The sequence below is a fragment of the Microplitis mediator genome, chromosome 9 (genome assembly GCF_029852145.1).
Source record: "Microplitis mediator isolate UGA2020A chromosome 9, iyMicMedi2.1, whole genome shotgun sequence".
Classification (NCBI taxonomy): Eukaryota; Metazoa; Arthropoda; class Insecta; order Hymenoptera; family Braconidae; genus Microplitis; species Microplitis mediator.
In genome coordinates this window covers 329,840-353,044 of record NC_079977.1, presented here as the reverse complement: position 1 = coordinate 353,044, position 23,205 = coordinate 329,840, and the positions used below count along the sequence as shown (strand labels likewise).

The 23,205-nt window shown below is 31.2% G+C and overlaps 2 protein-coding genes across 2 annotated transcripts; both read left to right on the top strand.

The window, feature by feature from the left end:
• Positions 1–749: 749 nt before the first annotated feature.
• Positions 750–22,593, top strand: LOC130674643 (ankyrin-2-like). Its single transcript, XM_057480034.1, has 25 exons — positions 750–1,279; positions 2,806–3,075; positions 4,889–4,990; positions 5,073–5,205; positions 5,274–5,437; positions 5,503–5,658; positions 5,721–5,849; positions 5,918–6,115; positions 6,196–6,492; positions 6,578–6,775; positions 6,834–6,980; positions 7,400–7,549; positions 7,774–8,367; positions 9,258–9,441; positions 9,503–9,710; positions 9,784–9,801; positions 9,883–10,107; positions 10,181–10,535; positions 10,595–10,799; positions 10,867–11,056; positions 11,126–11,264; positions 11,330–11,612; positions 11,684–11,827; positions 13,872–21,291; positions 22,382–22,593. Exons 2-24 carry the CDS (start codon positions 3,028–3,030, stop codon positions 21,275–21,277), a joined length of 11,673 nt encoding a protein of 3,890 aa, XP_057336017.1. The 5' UTR covers positions 750–1,279; positions 2,806–3,027; the 3' UTR covers positions 21,278–21,291; positions 22,382–22,593.
• On the top strand, positions 12,081–13,680 carry LOC130674646 (uncharacterized). The gene is made up of 2 exons (XM_057480040.1): positions 12,081–12,221; positions 12,287–13,680. Exon 2 carries the CDS (start codon positions 12,375–12,377, stop codon positions 13,368–13,370), a length of 996 nt encoding a protein of 331 aa, XP_057336023.1. The 5' UTR covers positions 12,081–12,221; positions 12,287–12,374; the 3' UTR covers positions 13,371–13,680.
• Positions 22,594–23,205: the final 612 nt, after the last annotated feature.

Genomic DNA, 23,205 nt, shown 5'->3' with positions numbered 1-23,205 from the left:
TGTTCGAAAAATAAATTACTAGAAATGGGAGAATGCACCCACAAACAAATTTTAATAGAATTATTAAATTTAAATTTTGAAATTTCGCGCCAAGTTGGCGCTACTGCGCGTCTATTCAACAGTTAAATTTTTGCTAAAGTGGGGGGCGAGAGAATCGCAAAATCGATTGTTTTGTATCAACTGGTGGCCCAATAGCGGCAGTCAGTATCATCGACAACTTCAGTAGTAGTGTCCAGATCTTTCTTTGTTCTTTACGTTTGAATTGAAACAGTAGTGCAGTGGCGTCGTGTAATTATCCATTTAATTTTTTGCTCATAGTTATTGTTTAATTAAATTGTGTAGTGTTTGTAAAATGTTAATTGTGAAAAGTGTCTGTGGTGTTGTTAAGTGTTCAGTGTTCAGTGGTAGTGTAAAGTGTTGCTGATGGCTGATGCTGAGACCTTCCTAGTTCCTGAGCAAAATCATCTGGCATCGTCTGGTAGGGAAATAGCAGTTAAGTGACGTTTTTTTAGCTGGAATACACTTGGAGGAATTTAAATCAAATCTCCAAGTGTATTAGGACACCCTTCTGCATATTATTTCCCCGCCAAGGTTTGTTCAAACACTTCAGTGTTTTTTTTTTTAATATTTAAAATTTTTTTCTAATATATTCTGCCACCATTTTATTTTGATGTATGATTTTTAATTTTTGCCCAATTTCTGATTATTTATTTTTTAAATATTTAAATTTACCGGGAAAATAATGAGAACAATTAATAAATTATCGACACGAATGAATTTTAATAAAATTATTAAATTTCAATTTTGAAATTTGGCGCCAAGTTGGCGCTACTGCGCGACGCTGTATTCGACGTTCAAATTTTTGCTAAAGTGGGGGCGGTCGAATAAATCGCAAAATCGATTGCTTTGTATTAACTGACGGTTCGATAGCGGCAATCAATATCATCGATAATGGCAGTAGTAGTCCAAATCCTTCTTTACGTTTGAATTGAAACAGAATTGCAGTTAAGTCGTGTAAAATTGTGCAGTGATTGAAAAATTTCTTTTATTAATTTAAATTGTGTAAAGTGTCTGTGGTGAAGTGAAGTGTTCAGTGGTAGTGTAAAGTGTTGTGAATTGTTGATGTAGATAACATCCAAGTTCCTGAGCAAAATCATCTGGCATCGTCTGGTGGGAAATAGCAAAGTGACGTTTTTTTAGCTGCAGTACACTTGGAAGAATTTAAATGAAATTTCCAAGTGTATTAGGACACCCTTCTGCATATTATTTCCCCGCCAAGGTTTGTTCAAACACTTCAGTATTTTTTTTTAATATTTAAAATTTTTTTCTAACATATTCTGCCGCCATTTTATTTTGATGTACGATTTTTAGTTTTCTCCACTTTCTAATAATTTATTTTTTAAATTCTTAAATTTACCGCACAAATAAGAATAATTAATATGGGTGCATTATCAGCAGACTGTGCAAATAGCAGCAGGATTTTTTCAGAAACACGTATACAATTTTCAAATAAAACGCCCTATGGGTTTTTGAATTTAACCCTTTAGAGTCTGACCTTGAAACCCCACTCTTCGGTCTGGCGGAGCCCGATAGAATTAGAAAGAGCGCGAAGCAAATGTGTCAGGGCCGTATTATAAGAGAAAAAATTTCACCTAAGCGGGAATTGAAAATTATTTAATTTTTAATTTTTTATTTATTAAATAATAAATATCAAAGGACTTAAATTCGAAATAAGAACAACATTTGGTTTCATTATAAATATATTTAAGTAATATTGCAATTACATAGCAATGTATAAAATTTTTTACATTTTTCTAACCTTACTTTTGGAGACTATTTCCTCACGTCAACAATACTAACTACGGTTCTGTCGATGAACGCAGCGCGAGGTTCAAACGAGTGGAAGGGTACTCACAGACACACTACTACTCTCACATGTCACTCATACAAGCTCACGGGACTCTACGATTCGCGCTCTCCCCACTAGTCTCACACGGAGACGTTTCGAGATCCTCTGACTCTAAAGGGTTAAAAGTTCGCGCCTACGCAAATAGCAGTTTTTATCTCGCTTCCTCTCTCATATAAGTATCACTTAAAGCGAGATAGAGACTGCTGTTTTTGCATAACTGTGCATCAATTGAATAATTTTTTTTTTAATTTTAATAATTGTGGTTTCGAAAATTTTAATTTACACAATAAGGAATAAAGGTACCACAAACATCGAGACAGAATAAGTTTTTTTTTCTTTCAGAATATACCAATGTCATAACAACCCTTTGTTTTTCCTAGTACGGTAAAAAAATTGCTTCTGGGCAAAGTACTATTTTAAGATTCAAAGCAGAAATAAAATATCATTCAATTTTGATTAATTATTGTCATCCTAAAGCGCAATTAAATAATCATTTATTTACGCTTTGGTAGTTATATGGAAAAGTTTTTTAAATTTTGATGGGCATTTAAATCTTACAAGGGTTGAATTTGTTTGAATAAGTCGAAAAATTAAATTTCAAATGATTTGTAGACTTAATTTTAATTTAGAAATACAAGAGATCGCGATCATTCGACTTGCAGTTTGATATTAAAATATAATAAATTATACGGCGTAAAATAAAAATAACAAAATTTTGAACCGTAAATCTGATAATTTATCAAATAGTTTCTTAGAAATTTCAAATCGAAAATAATCATTAGTAAAAAAAAAAAAACAATAATTTTTGTAAGTAAGCGGGTTATTTATTTTTATTATAACTTAATAATAAATTCAAACAATTGAATTTAATAATAATAATAATAATAATATTTCAGAGCTGCATCTTGCATTCGAGTATGAGGAAAAGAGTATAAGAATAAACAGTCCGAGAGTAATCTTAAAATCTATAAATAAATTTATGAACGTACATCTTGAGTCTAGAGCATACAAGTTGGATACCTATTTCATCGAGTCCATTTAAATAGCATTTAAATCATTTTATATTTATTACTTATTTTTTTTTATTTTAAAAATCATCTGAGTAACTCAGAAAAGGAATGATAATAACGATGGAGTCAACTTATCCACCGATAATACTACTTGAGGTAATGAATAATGTCTCATTGTTTAATTTAACGGGTTCCAATAATAAATCGATTTGTTTCTTGAATTTTAAACATATAACCTTATTCATTTTTTATTCATATACTAAAATATTCTTCGGCGTTAAAAATAAATTTGGGAATTAAGTCGCGCCTTGATTTTATTTATTTACTAACTTGGTTTTATTTTATTGAGATATAAATATAAATATTGATTGATAAATAAAAAATAAATAACTTTATGCATGGGAACGATTATTGAAAGTAAAGGCGCAAGTTTTATTATTGGCATTTTTTCCTCAGCTTAACAAACCCGGTGCTATTTTGAGCTGTTAAATTTGTTACACTCTATTGATAATGTTATTTTCAAATAATCTATTATACAATCTACTTAATAGCTCATTTTTTTTTTAAATAAAAATACAAGTTGACGTAAGAATTTTTAATCGATTTATTTAAAAAAATTTAATTATACCAAATAAATAAAATTAATTTAAAAAATTAACAATAACTTATTTTTGCTGCATTAAAAAAAAAAAAATCTTTAGACAATTAATTTTGAAAGGTCACGTCACAATAATGCTCACAAATGCGTGAAGCCTGAATAAAAAATCCTGATTAAAATGTATACTTCTTAGACGTCGTGACGACGACGAGGACGTCGTCGTCATCGCAGTAGTTTTAATAGGGGCTGTTTTATTGATCCGCAATAGTACAAGAGTGTTGGCAAGTCGGTGTTCGCGTCGCCCCTCACTTTTTAGACCTCCCAGTAAATTTAAACTTAAAAAAAGTTAAAAAATTTATTATTTGTTAATTAATAATTAATTATCAAGCGTTTATAAATAATTAAAATAAATAAATATGTATTTTCAATGTGTTTTTAATTTTTGTGCCTCTGATATATATTTATAATTTATTGAGCTTGCGCACTCGTGGTCGGGCATAAACACGCAGGATTAAACTTCATCCCTGTCACCATAATTTATAATAAAAAGTTGAAAAAAGCCGTACACGGGGCGGCTCCTTGCTATGCCGGTTTATAATTCGTACGATTAATTATTAAATATATTATTATTATTATTAATATTAAATACATCACATTTATCAATAGTTAATAAATTAAAGTGTCAAGTGATAAAACTGGATTACAAATATCTTTAAATATAATTCGTCTCTTTTTAAATCGAGACCACAATGGTGACAGATACGAGTCAGGTATTTATTAAATATTCATTTTCCAAAAAAATTTTCGTAGTAAAAAAAATTTTTTTTTCATTTCTTCTTTTTTTTTCAAAGATTTTTATTATTAATAAAATAAATACAAATTTATTGTATAATGAGTGTTAGTACTAAAAGATTAATTGCTTTTTTTTATCGGTAATAAAAGAATAAAAAACTGAGGGCGTGATTTTTATTTCGATAGTTCCATTCATTTTGGACAATGAACGATATATATGAAGGGTTAAAAAAAAGAAAGGGCGGATACTTGTAGACATAAAAAAATTCAAAGACTTGACATCTAATGAATACTTACGCACTTGCCTCAGGGCAGAAATTTTTTTTTACCCTTATCAAAATTACATGAAAAAAGAAAATACTGCAAATATTTAAAAAAAATTGTATATTTAGCAAACAAATAAATTAATCCCCACTATTAAAATTTGGTAATTAGCGTAGTATTGATTAGACTGATCGTTAACAGTTTTAATGTCGTTTTTTATTGGAATCAGTAAATTTTATTTGCTTCAAGTACTTGATCGATTAAATTATTATGTATGAGCATGTGTGTCATTTTATTATTTATTTATTTTTATAGACGGACGATACGACGGCATTCCTTCGAGCTGCACGGTCGGGTAATTTGGAAAAAGTTGTCGAATATTTGGATTTAAATCTTGATATCAATACGTCCAACTCAGTAAGTATTTTTATAAAATACATTTTTTTTTGGTTTTGTAAAATTGATAAGATTTTACTTTATCGATTAATTGTTTTAATAGAACGGGTTGAATGCGCTACATTTGGCATCGAAAGATGGACACGTTGAAATAGTAACGGAATTGTTAAAAAGAGGAGCTAAAGTTGATTCTGCAACTAAAAAAGGAAATACTGCTTTACATATTGCATCATTAGGTAATTTATTAATTTTGACTGCTTATAAATTTTAAATATTTTATTTTATTTAATTTTTCAAAAACCAGCTGGACAAGTTGAAGTTGTAAATATTTTATTACAATATGGAGCAGCAGTAAATACACAATCACAGAATGGATTTACTCCTCTTTATATGGCAGCTCAAGAAAATCACGATCAAGTTGTTAAATTATTATTAACGAATGGTGCAAACCAAAGCTTAGCAACTGAAGTAATTTAATTATTCATATTTATTTATTTTAAATAATAATTTATTAATAATTATAATTATTTTAGGACGGTTTTACACCACTTGCTGTCGCAATGCAGCAGGGACACGATAAAGTTGTAAGTGTTTTACTCGAAAACGATTCGAAAGGTAAAGTTAGATTACCGGCATTGCATATTGCCGCTAAAAAAGACGATTGTAAAGCCGCCGATTTGCTTCTTCAGGTAATTATATATTTTTTTTTTTAATATTTATTAATTTTATTAATTTAATAAAATAATTTTAGAATGACCATAAACCAGATGTCACATCTAAAAGTGGTTTTACGCCACTTCACATCGCAGCTCACTATGGTAATGAAGAAATAGGACGTTTGTTAATAAAACGCGGTGCTGATGTCAATTATTTAGCCAAAGTAAATAATAAATAATTAAAAAATGAATCAACAATAGATTTTTTAATTAAAACGATATAAATTTCCAGCACAATATAAGTCCACTTCATGTAGCAGCTAAATGGGGAAAAAATAATATGGTTAAATTATTGTTAGAAAACTCAGCAATGATTGATGCTAAAACCCGCGATGGTTTAACGCCACTCCACTGTGCAGCAAGATCTGGCCACGAAGAAGTTGTGTCAACGCTTCTTGAGCATTCCGCGCCGATAAGTGCACGTACAAAGGTAATTATCCTACTCGGACTTGAAAGAAACAATAAATTACTATTAAATGGGTTGCAAATTTATTATATCAATGAGTTTAGAATGGACTGGCGCCACTTCATATGGCATCCCAAGGTGATCATGTCGATGCAGCACGTGTATTACTTTATCACCGTGCTCCAGTAGATGAAGTAACCATTGACTATTTGACGTCACTTCATGTAGCAGCACATTGTGGCCATGTACGTGTTGCTAAATTACTTCTTGATAGAAAAGCCGATCCAAATGCACGTGCGTTAAATGGCTTCACTCCATTACACATTGCATGCAAAAAAAATCGTATCAAGGTTGTGGAACTTTTATTGAAACACGGCGCGTCTATTGAATCTACCACAGAAGTAAGTAAAGTTTATAATAATAATAATAAATATTATTATTGATTAAATTAAAAATTACAATGAGGAAAATTTTTAATTTTTTTAGTCTGGATTAACACCTTTACATGTCGCTAGTTTTATGGGATGTATGAATATCGTTATATTTTTACTTCAACACGAAGCTAATCCTGATGTACCAACAGTCAGGGGAGAGACACCTTTACATTTAGCAGCGCGTGCTAATCAGACGGATATCATAAGAATTTTATTACGAAATGGAGCTAAAGTTGATGCGCGTGCTAGGGTAAGTTATTTATTTATTTATTTAGGAAATATTATTAAATAATAATTTATGTTTGAAGGAGGAACAGACACCTTTACATATAGCTTCAAGGCTAGGCAATGTTGACATTGTCATGTTACTCCTTCAACACGGTGCATCGGTCGATACAACGACAAAAGACATGTACACTGCACTTCATATCGCGGCTAAGGAAGGTCAAGAAGAGGTAAATAACAATCAAATAGCTCGTATTGCTGATTATATTAATTCACAAAATACTTTATATTTATTTTGGACTCGGCACAAAGAATATATGATATGATTATTTGTTATTATTATTATTTATTTGTTAATATTTTATTATTGTTTCAGTTTATTATTTTTGCACATTCATTTTGTTATATTTAGGTACCTGTTTTTATTTTCACTAGTTAATAAAAATAATTGTAAAAAAAAATATTTATTATTAGTTATTTTTTATTTAGTTGTAAGCACGTTTTTTTTTATAGATTGCAAAGTAGATATTTAATTTAAAAAATTTTACTCTCAGGTAAGTGCATGTTTATATGTATTTTATTGTTTGTGGTAAATATATACATAGATATATGTTTTAAAATAATAATTATTGCATTATATGGACAATAGGTCGCTGGAATTCTTGTCGAAAATCATGCGTCAGTAAAAGCACTGACTAAAAATGGATTTACACCATTACATATTGCTGCAAAATATGGTAATGTGAATGTAGCTAAAATATTATTACAAAAAGACAGTAAACTTGACTCACAAGGCAAGGTAATTAAAATTTATTGGCTACCTGACCGTTGATCCGAAGACAATTGATCTGATGCTGACAATTGGTACTGAAAAATTATCTAGTGAAATCAATTAACACCAGAATTGATTACTCTGAGGATAAACCACCGAATTTTATATCATTCGATCAATTGTCTCCGGATTGATCGGTCGTATCACCGATCAATTATTCGTTTGATTAATTTAATGTTTATATTTTTTAGAATGACATTACACCATTACACCTCGCTTGTCATTACGATCATTCCAACGTAGCAAATATGATATTAGAAAAAGGTGCATCAGCAAATCTAGCGTCTCAGAATGGACATACCCCATTACATATTGCCGCGCGTAAAAATCAAATGGATATCGCGTCGACATTACTTGAACATGGTGCTGATCCAAATGCACAATCTAAAGCTGGATTTACGCCATTGCAATTGAGCGCACAAAAAGGCCATTATGATATGACTAATTTATTAATTGAACATGGCGCTGATCCAAATCATAAATCGAAAAATGGTCTTACAGCATTACATCTTTGTGCCCAAGAAGATTCTATCCGCGTAGCATCTATTTTAGTCAAAAACGGTGCTAATGTTGAAAGCCAAACAGAATCGGGTTATCGACCCATTCATGTGGCCTCACATTTTGGAAATTTATCAATGATTAGATTTTTACTTAAACATAATGCACAAATAGATGTACGGACTAGTCATAATTATACGCCGTTACATCAAGCCGCTCAGCAAGGACATGCACACATTGTTACTGCACTTTTGGAAGGAAATGCGTCTCACAATGCTAAAACAACAGTAATTTTATTCATTAAATTACATGAACCTGAAGATCGGAACATTTGTCGCGCAATGAAAAAAAAAAAAAAATGCAAAGTAAAATTTTACTGGATGACTAGATTTCTGAAATGTTTCGCATATAGATGCTGGTTAGGGTGGGTTGAAAAAAAACTTTTTTTTTGTTTTTCTTAGCATGGGGGTAGAATTTGTACCTTATAAAAAAAAAAATTTTTAAAGAAAAAAAAAATTTTTTTACTCAACATTTTGAGGTGGCCCACTCGTTTTTAAAATAAATAATTGATTAAACGGGGTAGTTCCAACGAAAAAAATTTTTTTTTGTCCAAAATCGTGGAAAACATCTAATAATTGTCGAATGTGATTTTTTTTTACTTCATTTCCATTTTAATTCAAAAGAAAATGCTTTTCATTTTTTGGATTTTTTACTTAAATTACAAAAATAATAGGAAAAAAATTTTTTCAACTCCTGACTTTCAATTAGCTTTCAAGCGGACACCCTACAGATTCTAGAACACCATGTAATTTTTTTCGTTAGGACTACCCCGTTTGATCGATTATTTATTTTAAAAACGAGTGGGCCACCTCAAAATGTTGAGTAAAAAATTTTTTTTTTTCTTTAAAAATTTTTTTTTTTATAAGGTACAAATTTTACCCCCATGCTAAAAAAAACAAAAAAAAAAGTTTTTTTTCAACCCACCCTAATGCTGGTATGTCAGTCAAAAATCTTGGACTACCCCCAACTTTTGGAACTACCCCTTAAGTAGTTGAATTACTTAAATTTTTTAATTTTCGTTACGCGAAAAACGTTTCGATCTTCACGTACATTAAATTACTTACATTTATATTCATTTAATTTTTATTTATAAATTTATATTTTTATCAACTGTCAGGATGGTTTGACTGCATTGAATATTGCACAAAAGTTGGGATATATTTCAGTAATGGAGGTATTGAAAGGATTGGATTATGACACGCAGACTCCGGACAACAAAACTTGGGAAGAAAAATACAAAGTTATTGCACCGGAAAGTTTGCAAGAAACTTGTTTTATGTCAGATTCTGATGACGAAGGAGGTAATCAATTACTCTATTATTCAAATCTCGCTTTTAATTAAAACTCATTTTATAAAATTAGTTTCAGATGGTTTGACAAATGAACAACCCTACAGATATTTGACAGCAGATATTATGAAAAGTTTGCGTGACGATTCTTTACCTATTGACGTAACCCGCGACGATCCAATTCATCGTCAATTGTCTCATGAAGAAAAACAAGAATTTACACAGAGCAATAATTATTGTCCTCCGGAAAACTTTGATTCAACTGACGCAATTAATGTCGGGTATGTAAATAATATTTTCAAGTAAATAAATTAATTAATCAAAAAATTTATTAATTTAAATTATTTATTACAGAAGACTACACTTTAGATCGTAAGTTATATTTATTTGAATTATGAAGAGTTTTTGGTAAAATGTTAATTATTAATTGTTTTTCTTTTCATTTAATTATAGATTTTTGGTAAGTTTTCTGGTTGACGCACGTGGTGGAACAATGAAAGGTTGCCGTCACAGCGGAATAAGAATAATTGTACCACCAGGAAGAGCAACAATGCCGATCCGAGTTACTTGTAGACTATTGAAACCAACAAAAGTTGCTAATCCACCAGCATTAATGGAAGGCGAAGCTTTGGCGACACGTATTATTGAGATGGGTCCTGTCGGTGCTACATTTTTAGGGTAATTTCATAAATTAAAATTTTTTAAAAAATAAAATATGATAATTTATTATTTATTAAAATGTTTCCAACAGACCTGTACTGATTGATGTTCCCCATTTTGCATCAATCGAAGGCAAAGATCGTGAAATAATAATAATGAGGAGTGAAAATGGGGAAACATGGAAAGAACACGATAATTCACGGGACAATGATGACACATTATTAAATACCGCTCACGATTCTCAAATGAGCACATCACATTCTGGGCGAATTACGCGAATAATCACAACTGAATTTCCCCAGTACTTTGCTATCATAACACGAATAAAACAAGAAGTACATGTAATTGGTGCGGATGGTGGAATATTAATTTCGAGTGTCGCTAATCATGTTCAGGCTGTTTTTCCACCTGGTGCTCTTACGAAAAAAATAAAAGTTGGATTACAGGTAAATTAAATTTGTACTTTAAGGTAATGGAGGAAGAAATTAATTGATTAATTTTTTAGGCTCATGTTATACCGGCTGATTTGACAGCCAAATTACTTGGAAATTGTGTCGCAGTATCACCAGTAATTACTATAGAACCCAGAAGACGTAAATTTCATAAACCGATAACTTTAACTATACCAGTGCCTCAAGCCGCTAATAAAGGAATGATTAATGATTATGCGGGTGAAACTCCGACATTGCGTTTACTCTGTAGTATTGCTGGTAATTATTTTTAATTAATTTACTTATTTATTGAGTTGATAAATAATTTTTAAATTTCAATATAAAGGCGGAACAAGCGAAGCTCAATGGGAAGACGTAACAGGATCAACCCCTCTGACATTTTTAAATAATCGTGTGTCTTTTACGACAACAGTTTCGGCAAGATTTTGGCTTATGGATTGTCGTAATATCAGTGAAGTTCCTAAAATGGCCACGGAACTTTACAAAGAATCACTTTTTGTACCGTTTATTACCAAGTAATAAAATATTTATTATTTTTGATCAAAGGATGAACTGTTGGTTAATTTTTTTTTTTTAATTAACAGCTTTGTTATTTATTCAAAACGATTTGATGTCGTGGAAGCAACATTACGTATTTTATGTATGACGGATGGTAAAGATGGTTTGCATACTCTGGAAAAACAAGAAGAATTTTTGGAAATTGTTAAAAGTCGCGATGTTGAAGTAATTATTATTAATAAAATAAATGATTAATTGATTTGATTAATTTTCTTTTTATTTGTTTGTAGGCATTGGATGGTAAAGATTTGTACTTAGAATTTAGTGGTAATCTTGTACCTGTAACAAAATCCGGCCAACAGCTCAAATTTACATTCAAAGCATTCCGTCAAAATAGACTGTCATTTAATGTTAAAGTTAAGGATCAACTTTTGGATCCAGTTGCACGAATGATGTTTATGCGAGAACCCAAAGTTGCAAAAGGTGAACTCGCTCAACAGCCAATTTGCATTTTAAATATCGTTTTACCTGAACCAACAGTACCAAAGACTCCATCAAACTCTAAATTAAAAGGTAATCAAATTCATTAATTTTTATCTTTACTTTCATTTCTACCCTTTCGTTTTTCGTTTATTTTTTTGTAGAATTAGATTACGATTTCATTAGTAAAATGGATATTTATAAATCAACATATATGAGAGATTATGGAGAAAAACGTGATATTCCAAAGCCAACATCACCAAAACAACAAAAATTAATTAGTGATATTTTAGATAAAAAACAAACAGGTATGTAACTGAGCATGTATTTATTTATTTATATAATTATATATTTTATTTTTATTCTTATAATTTTTTTTTTATGCAAAAAGAAAGCCGCCTAATGAAATTAAATAATTTTTAAACTATCAGTTTATTATACAAGACCTTAACTATTATTTAAGAGTAAATAATAATAATAACAGCAAAAAATATACGCAACTAAATCCAATTATAATATATAGATTTGAGTAGGCTTCATAAATTTAATTTATAAAAATAAATAAGTCCTCGTAGAAAAGTTTTATTTTATTAGACTTCAGTATCGTTGTAAAAGAACTAAAACTAACATCAACACCTTTCATATTTATAGTAATAATATATTACCAGTCACAGTTGAAATAAAAATCTCAACTAAGCGAGAGTGAGTAAAAAATAAATAAAAAAAAAAAATAACTCAGATTTAATTTATTATTTTAATTTTTTCAGGTTTTATTTTATATTTTTAATTTACTCTCTCTTTCTCTTTCTCTATCAACTCTTAAAATAAAATAAAATTTTGTAATTTAAAATAATAATGTGTGAAAACGAAGATTCAGTAGATAAATTACAACAGATAAATTGTAGTATCGGTACAGTAAATACTGACGATAGATTAACAAAACAAGATTCATTACGGTCAGAAAGTCCGTCATCAGTAACTGGAGCTAAGCCTAAAAAGAAGACAAAATCACGACGACGTTTAAATGCACTGATGTCTAATGTTTCGATTCATTTTTCTGATACTGATTCAGAAGGTGAATTGACAATTATTAATCCACAATTACGTAGTCCGTCAAAACAACGACGATTGCCGACGGTTAATGGTAGTCATAATAATAATAATCAAGTAGCGCCAACTATATCAGTGACACTGGAAAATGCGGATGCTGAATCGCAAGATTTACAGTGGGATGGTCTCGGTGGATTCCCAAATGTCGATAGACGCAGTAGTTTTGCTGATAATCTGACGGATGTTGATGAAATTTATATGGGCAGTGATCAGGAGTCTGGTGGAAATAATAAAATTGAACGAAAAGGTTTGACAGTAATGGAAAATGCTTGTCAAGGTGAAACAGATCTTGAAGATGTTTCTAATGATGAAGATGCTGATGACAATGACGATCCAGTTGAACCCCCAATTTTAGTACCTCATGCACTAGATATTTTACGTGAATTTGGTGGCGGTGGTACGGTCACTACTAAAGAAGGAGATGGCCCCTTTTCGGCAGAGATAAGAAAGCAAATGTCAGTTGATGAAGACTATGGAGAAGAAACTGGTAAACATGAAAAAATAGATGATTTGTTGTTGTTAAACGGTGGAACTGATACTGAAGACGTGGAAGCGTCTGATGAAGAAGAAGAAGTGGATGGAGCTTGTGGACAAAAAGAAGTTATTGAAGATTTAGATTTATTGGCTGGTTCGCAAGTTGTTGTAAAAAATGTTAACAAAATGGAAGATTTATTGAGTGTTAGAGATGCTGGTGATGATGGTCTTGCTGACGGTCTTACTGATGTTGAAGATTTTGAATAAATTATATATTTATGAAAAATAAATTTATTAATATAAATTTAAAGATACAAAAAAAAAAAAATAATTTCACGTGTGCTTTCTTTTTGCACTTATTTTTATTTTTATTTATGTAATTAACTTTTAAGTTTGAATGTATTTTATTTAGTTCATTGAAATATTTTTTTTAAATCGATGTAAATAAAAAAAAAAGTACATTGATTATAATAAAAAAATCGATATATTTTAAAATTTTATTTTTCTTCCCGAATGAAAAATTTTTTTTATTTAAAATATTTACAGAAAAAAATGCTGTTCTAATCCCTGTAGATAATTAAAAGGAATTAAATACTTAATTAATTTGTTAATTATTCAAAAATTAGTATAAATTTTATCTCATAAAAAAATATAAATTCTCGTTGCCAATAAAAAATTAAAGAAAATCGTTGAAAGTTATAATAATGTAACAAATTTATGAATTAAATGGAAATAAATTAATATTTAAAAAATTCTTGGTTGTTCTAGATGCCGAAATAAATGAATCCTTTGCACAAAAAGTGGCTAGTCCTTTAGAATCCGTAGACGCTAGTTATCCTAACAATATTAATGATAATAATGTAAACAATAAACAAGAAGAATTATTATCTCCAAATTTAGAAAAACAAACTTACTCGGAGAAACGTAAATTTTGGGAAGACATCACTCGAAATCGCGATAGTTATCAGCGTTCAGAGTCGGAAATTTCTCGGGCCTCCCAAATGACGATTAATGAAAGCGATAGTGATTATTTACAAAATCCTATTTCAGAAGAAGAAATGGATCGTGGGCTTGACAATTCAACGATGCATTCTGAAACAATGGAAGATTTAAATATTCCAGATATGTCGGAATGTTCAGTTGCTGAAAAAGCTCATTATTTTGAAGAACAAATTCAAAAAGAAATAATTGCCGTCACAACTGTTTCACGTCCAGTATCTAAATTAATATCCCAAGATTCATTGCCACGTGACAAACGATTGAGTTCTGGTGATAGTTTTATTTATGATGAATCTTTATCCTTAACCTCAGACAAAGATTCAACTTTCGAGATTAAAAAAGTTGAGAAGAAAGATGAAGAAGATATTGATAGACGCGATAAAAATTTGAGTATTGAAATAAAGGAGAATAAACGAGATGAGGAAAAAGTACACAAAGAAGAAATGGTGAAAAATGAAAGTTTAAGTCTGGAAATAAAACCTGATGAAAAGTTAACAAAAGAAGAAAAAGATGAGAAGGTCATAGAAAAAGTTACAAGTTCAATTATTGAAACAAAGGAGAGCAAACAAGATGAAGAAAAAATACAAAGAGATCAGATTTTGAACCGGGAAACACCGCAAATTACACAGAATAACGAGAAACCATCCGAAGATGAAAGCATTAGCCAAAAAGCAAAAGAACATAAATATGATGAAGAAAATATAAAAGAGACGATAATCCACAAAGATGAAGGCTTAAGTCCAGACAGACCGAAAATGAATGAAAGTAAAGACAAATTAATTAAAGAAGAAAAAGAAATAATAAAAGATGATACAGTTATGGAAAGTCCAAGTTTTGAAACAACGAAAATGATAGAAAGTGAAGAAAAATTATTTAAAGAAGAAGAAACAAAGAATATGACTGTAGAAGAAATAAAAAAAGATGAAAGTTTGAGTTTAGAAAGTAAAGAAGGTGATGAAATCAAAGATATAAAAGAAATATGTGAAGAAACCAAGGTGACTATAGACAATGTAGTTGAACAAAATATAAAGCCCGAATTCGTAGAAATGTTTGACACTAAGCCGTCTTTAATTCCAAGAAAAATAAAATCCGAGGTAACTACGACAACATCGATTGAACCTGGGGACAAGGTCAAGAGCATGGATAAAAAAGTGACTGTAATTGAAGAAACTAAAATTTTTGGTGATGATTCAATTATTACTAAACAGATTTGTAGAGAATTTATTGATTCAGAAAGTAAATTGAGTCACCAAGATTTAGTCAAGACGTACAAAATACCAGAAGATGCGCATAAAGTATCTGACATATCGAAACTAAGTCCTGAGGATAAGGTTTCAAAAATCCCTACTAAGATAAAAGTTGAAACTAAAATTGAAAGCTCGAGTTTTGTTGATACGGACAAAGATAAAGACAAAGAAACTGCTAAAAAAGAATCTAAAATACCAATATTTTCTGCTAAAGATAAAGGATTAAAAGCAAAAGATGAAGATTTGCTTAAGGATGCTGATGACAAGAAGAAAAAGTCGGGAATACCAAAACGTATAGTTGAGACGACAAAAGTTTTTGAAAAGACACCGAGCGCTAAGGAAGATGTGATCACGGTGACGGAGACAAAAATTACGGAAAAAGTATCACAACATATTGAAACTCATACGTCTGAGAGAAAAATTCATTCTCAGACAATTACAAAAACATTTACTGATCCTGAAGAAGCTTTGAGGGCTTTTGAAGCTACGGAAATGATGTACGAACCAGAGACACTCGTTACAACATCGAAAATAGATCATGAAGAAATGGTGACGGTGGGAAAGAAAGAGATTAAATCATCAGAAGTTACATGTGGTGATGAGAAGACATTGAAACATGAGGAAAAAGAACGAGAAGTGAGAGAAAAATCATCCGAGTCAACAGTTACGACAGAGAGTCAAGAAGAAACTATTGAAGATAAGACTTTTAAACACGAGACTGCAGATAAGAGTACAATACAAAATATTGAAGTTAATCTTGTGAGTGGTAAACAAATGATTGATGCACGTGCTTCACAAGAATTGAAATCACTTAAAGATGAGGTACAGATTCACAAAGTTGAAGATGATGATGGTGTTGTGATACAAGAAGCTGGAATGACGACTTTAAAAGAACATGAAATTGATACTGCAGTTAAAATAGTTAAAGATCAGTTGCAAGAGATGGAAGACAAGGAATTTGATATGTCGAATTTGGGAACAAGTTTGGAGGATGAATTGAAAACTGCTGTTATTCGGGAACAGACTCATGAAGAATCTTCACGTCATTCAGATACTAAAGTATTTCCATCGAGAGAAACAACAGAAGATATTTCACGTGATGAAGCTTTTGGTGAAGAATCCACTGAACACTCTGAAGAAGATGATTCAGAACAATATGCTTCTGGAGATACTCATGATAAAACTGAGGCGAGAGATATTGCTGAAACATTAGTCCAGTCGATAGAAGATGAATTAGAAAAACGATCTGAAAGCTCAGGTGTTTCAAATTTGGGTTTTGAGTATGACGTTGACAACGGTAATGACATTGATGATGGACCTGAATCGGAAGATTTTGATGAACAATTGGCTGATGATTTGACGAAAAAGTTTGAAAATATTATGGGTAAGCGTAAAGAAAGTCAAGTTCAAGTTATTGAAAGTATCGAACAGATCAGAGCAACTGTTTTTGGACAAGATGAAAGACTAGACAAAGATTCAACGCGTGGTAGTTTGAGTATCAGTGAAGATTTAACTAAAGATGAAGATTCAACTCCTCATGATCGTGAAGAAAGCTTTTTATCATCTTCATCACACGCTAAAGTTATGGAGCGTGATGTTACAATGAGTCCTAGCAGTATTTCTGATCAAATAGATTTGGAATCTTTTGGCTCGGAACAACAGCAAGCTGAACAACTGAGTCCAATGCCAGTGATAGAATATCCAGAAGAACTTAAAGTAGGTGAAGAATATTTTGAACAACCTGATGAGTATGTGTCTCCAATGAACTTTACAAATTATGAAAGTACTGGTGCACGAGTTTTGGAAATAATTGAACCCAGTGTTGGTCCTCGTCGTGGATCAAGACAAGATTCTGTAGATGTATCTTCTTTGGAGATTGATGAGTTACGTTATGAACCTGATGATGATGATGAAGAGCATTCACTGGATGAGAAATATATGAAACATTTAGAATTTGGAAAACTGCACGAAAGTCCAGCTCTTGAGGCATTGGACAAAATTGGTCTAGATCGTGATTTAACTTTCAGTCCCAGTTCAATGTCTGATTCATCAATGATTCCTGAACGTAGTTTAAGTCCAGGAAAAGTTAAAAGTGGAGGTGAAAGTGAAGACGGTGGATTTTCATCTATGGAGCCTGAAAAAACAGACGTTGTAGAAAAAGTTTCACGACTTGATACTAAAAGTATTGATCGGGATATAACTCCGACAGTTATTTCACCAAGAACTAAACTCAAGGAGTTGAATATTAAACCGGTGGATTGGTCAATTGGAGATGAAAAAATTGAAATCCAAGAAACATTGGAACCTTCTCAAGCATTTGACAAAGAACTTGAAGAGTATCAGTCGAGTATGGTGAAACAGCAGAGTTTGACATCACTGAATGATGTTTCTGGTGAACAAGAATCTACAACAAGATCTTCGGAAGATGTGAGTACCATAGAGTCTGTAAAAGAAGCTTCAATGGAATTAACATCTAAAGCTCCAACTAAATTTATCGTTGAACCGGTCAGTGAAAGTGAAGTTGAACAAGAGTTAGTTGAAGATAAATTAGATGTAAGTTGCCAAGAATTAGTGGCAACTCTTCAACGTGAGTATGAAGCAAAGACACCAACCGATGAAAAAATTCCCGTGACACCAAGAAGAGTTTCTGAAAGTGAAGAAGATTCTGAAGTTGTTGAAGGTAAACATGCTGCTGAGAATGCTGAAAAATTAGAAATTAAATTAAAAGAAGAAGAAATAATAGAAGAATATGTTAAACAAGTAGAAGAACCTGTTAAAAAAGTTGAGAAAAGTGAACCGGAAGAAAAAGATATTGATACTCTTGAAGAATCGGAGAAAAAAGAAAAAGAAAATGCAAATGTGGAAACTCTTAAAAATATAAAAGAATCATTTGCAAGTAAAACAAAATCTCTTGACGAGCCACAAAAACATTTAGAAAAAACTTTAGACAAAGAAAAATTTGGCGCCATGTCAATAGATTCTAGTCCGTTTAGATTAAAAAAAGAACCCAACGTAGACTTGAGTGCCAGATACGCAATAACAGTTCTTGATCAAGTGGTAAAACGAGAAATAGAAGAAGTTAAAGAATCTCTAGAAGCCGCTAAACAAGATCTTATTGAAGAGTTGAGTGAAAATAGTGAAACAATTGTACAAATAAAAGAATCACCTTCGGAATTCCAATTTAAACTTGAGCCTGAATCCATACCCAATGATCTTCCATTTTTATACAAAGCACCCTCATTTGAACAAGCAGCTGATCAAGATCTCACGTCTTCGGGATCACCTGTTGCCAAACCACGAAAGCACGACACCCAAGACGATGAAAGTTTATCAGAAAAACGTATTTTAAGTGATAAAGATGATACACTGAGCGAATTACCGAGTGATAAACCAACGGAAATAAAAGTTGCACATCACGATGACGAAACAGAAAAATCGGGGCCGATTCCAGCAAGTAGATCTAGTTCAGATGTAGAAAATCGAGATGATGGTTCCAGTTCACTGTCAGTTCCACCCCAACCGATCCCACGAAAACGTCAAAAGCCAGCACGTATTTCGAAAAAAATTCACTCTGAAAGTGAAGGTGGATCTAGTTCAGGGGAAAGCAGTAATTATCAATCTTGTGATTATGAAACTAACAGCAGACCAAGTTCATCCGATATTGAAGTACTTCAAACAGCATCAGGTTTTCTTTCAGCCACCGCGTCTGAATACGAAACTGCAATGATGTCTCTTGAGTCATCAAAACAGACTTCCCAAGATTATCAGAGTGCTGTTTCAACTTTAAGTTCACGAGAATCAATGAAATCCTTAAACTCATTGAGTTCTGGTCATTTGGGCAGCATTGACAGTACAAGTGAATTGACAGAAACTCTTGTTGCTTCAGAGCCTGAAATGGATAAAGATCAAATTGATGAAAATCTTGAACTTGCGTTAGACAATGATGATGAAAAATCTTCTGTTTCATCGGATAGTGATATTCCACTTGATGATACTTTGGACAATCTTACGGGTGACATTCCCAGTAAGATGAAACGATCATCAGAAATGATATTCCAGCAGATTTCAGAAGACGCTGATACATCATTGCCTGAAGCCTTAGAAGGATCTACTACCGAAGAGGGCCAATCTACAAAAGTAACTTCTTCAATAATTATCAGTGAAGATGATGATCTAAAAACTAGCACGATTGATGCTATTTCTGATCAGATTAGTTTTAAAGCTGAAGAAAGTTCATCACCGGAATTTAAATACAAGTCAATTGAAGCTCAATCAACAGGGGATGATATTGATTCGTCGGAATTGAAAATGAGTTCATTAACTACCATCGATGAAGTTGAAAATTTATTACTTACTAAGAGATCGGTTTTGCAGCAAGCCAGCATGTCAACATCATCAACTTCAGGTGTCTCTATTGAAACAGTAGTTGAGCGTGAAGTAGATCGTCATTCACCTGACAGCGATTCATTTGAGTTAGTTGACAAACCCGATATAATTGATGACTTTGTTGTCGTCGAGGAGGTTGGACGTGAAGCCGAAGAATTTGATTCTGAAGGTAAAAGTATATCAATAAAAGCTATTCCAGCAAGTAATATTAAAAAATTTGATCGGGATCTTGAAAATTTGATCACTGATACTAAAAAAGATGCCCCAACATCTAGTCCGGCATTACCAAAAAACAATGAATTGTTTGATTTTGAATCTGAAGAAAGTCCACCGCAAGCATCAAATGAAGATCAATCATCCCAACAATCTTTTTCGGATGACGAACAAGAAGCTAAGAAGTGGATGGAGATGCAATTTACTGCTGATCCAAGAGCTTATGAGGTGGAATACGATCGTGGACCACTTGAAGATATCAAAGAAGAAGAAATAACTGATTTCGAAGCTGGTAGCAGTAGATTTGGTAGTCTTGGTAGCCATAAAGGTTCCATTGGTAGCAGTGGTAGTATGAAGGGTAGTCTTGGTACTGAATATGATATTCTAGCTGGTAAAAAAATGTTTTCAAAATCAGTCGAGCATGACAACATTTCAATGAATTCACTTCAAGAATTTGAGTCTCTTGAAAGTACGGTTATTGATAATGCGAAAAAGTTTCAATGTGGATCACAGGATTCGGTAAATAATGGTGGTAGTCTTCCACGAAGATACATCGCAAGTCGTTCTGGTCACGGTGATGATATTTCTGTATCATCACTTACAGATTTTGAAGGCTTAGAAAAAGCCTGTCGCGAGGCTCATATGATTGAATTGCGTGCCAAAGAAGAAGAAGATCTTCTAGATCACGAGAGTCCAGAAAATCGTTATCGGCTTGAAAACTTGCCAAAACCTAAACCAGCTGCCGACACAAGTGCTGCCGGTTCATTCAATCCCAGTACTTCAGGTTCAGATGATTATGAAAAACGAATAATGGAGATTGACGAAATAATTAGAATTGCTCAAGCAAATGTTGAAAAATTTGATCGTCAAGATGACACGACTGAAGATATTTCACAAATAGATATTACTGACGCGGAAAAAGTTGAAACTATAATTCCCCAGGGACCTCAGGCTGAAATTGAGCTGCCAGATGTCAGAGATTTAAATATTATGGAAACTAGTACAGATTCATTGGAGCTTGAGGATCCTGATAAACATAATAATTTGATGTGCAGAAGTTCAGATTCATTGGAAATGAAAACTACCGTCGATTTTCCATCACTCAGTTATTCTGATTCATTGAATAATGTTCGTGATTCACAGGATCAATACATGCCCGATCAATTCAATAGCTCACGTCGTATTTCATCAGATTCATTGGAAGTTCAAGTTATCGAACAACCTGACAATGACGACAGACATATTGCTGAGGGTAGTAATTATCAGTTAGAGTCTAAGATTACGAATAATGGAAAAACAACAACTACTCCAGCTACTACTCATGCGTAAAATTAATATTATGAGTAAGTATTAGGGTGGGCCAAAAAAAGTGACTATTTTTTTTTTTCTTTAGTTACAGTGAAAATATTGTTTGAGATGATGAAAAAAAAATTCTATTAAAATTTGAGCTCTTAATATTAATATTAAGAGGTGCCTATTTGCAATTCTCCATTTCCCATTTAAATAACATGGGAAAAAGAATTTTTTATTTTTTTATTTTTCTAGCTCGGCATTTGCACGTCATATAAATGAATCCATAGCATATTCTTGTAGAGAATTTAACGCTCTACAAAAAAGGTCTCTTATCATTTTTTGATAAATCCAGCCATTCGAAAGTTATCGGAGCTGGAAGTCAAATCTATAATAAATTTCCAGATCTTTTTACTTTTCCAGCAAAACTATCAGACTTATCAAAAAATGTCATAGGATCTTTTTTATAGACAATTTTATTTCCTACAAATTAGTTGAAACAAAGTTCATTCAAATTCCGCATTGTTTTTTAGTTATTTTCATTTTAATCTTAAGTTCTCAGAATAGAGTAGAAGACTATTATTTTTACGAGCTTGGCATTAAAATGAAAATAACTAGAAAACAATGCGGTATTTCAAAGAACTTCATTGAAAATAATTTGTAGGGAATAAAATTGTCTATAAAAAAGAATCCATGACATTTTTTGATAAGTCTGATAGTTTTGCTGAAAAAGTAAAAAGATCTGGAAATTTATTATAGATTTGACTTCCAGCTCCGATAACTTTCGAATAGATGGATTTATCAAAAAATGATAAGAGACCTTTTTTGTAGAGCGTTAAATTCTCTACAAGAATTTGCTATGGACTCATTTATATGACGTGCAAATGCCGAGCTAGAAAAATAAAAAAATAAAAAATTTTTTTTCCTATGTTATTTAAATGGGAAATGGAGAATTGCAAATAGGCACCTCTTAATATTAATATTAAGAGCTCAAATTTTAATAGAATTTTTTTTTCATCATCTCAAACAATATTTTCACTGTAACTAAAGAAAAAAAAAATAGTCACTTTTTTTGGCCCACCCTAGTAAGTATAGTTTTTAAATTAAACTTATTGCTATTGAAAAATTATTTTTATTTTACAGGTAAAGAAAGAAAAGTATATGCAATAAATAATCGAAAATAATGTGCGATGAACTGAGAAGCTTTATATGTGTGGTACTGAGTGCTAGCTAATAAATAAAAAAAAAAAAAAAAAAAGTTATTAAGTATTTGGTATTTGTTGGGCTTGTGCATTTATGAATAAATAGGATTTTATAAATATATATATATAAATAAATTAAAAAAAATAAATATATATACACATAGATATTTATATTCGTTTATTATCGCGGTGTTTTATGACTAACGTACGTAATAAAAACAATAAATCATCCTCATAAAATAAATATTAACAGTAATTAATAAAAGACAATTATTAAACAATAACTTTTAATTATATACATTTAATGACAAACAATAAATGAATAATTTGAAATATTATCATATAAACAATGGTAGTTTTTTTAATAAATAAAATTTTAATAAATTTTTATGCTAAAATAAAATACGAGGATTGCTGTCCTTGATTTTTAAAAAATGCTTGTTTGTTTTTAAATTTTCCACTTATGTTGCTAATTATTAATTATTAATTAAGCAATTTATTACTTTTATTATGTTTTATTTGTACTATAATAAATATATATTGTATTAAAATGGCATATATAATACATTATTATATATGTTTTTGTAAAGCATTTTAATCTTCATATAATGCCTTTTTGAAAATAAAAATTCAAATGATAAATAATTATCAATTAAATAAACAATTTAATCGAATACAATAATTTTTATTTATTTTACTAGACTTCCTGTGTAATTTAAATCCTAATTTTTTACAGGGTAATTTACAAATGTCCAGAGTATAAAT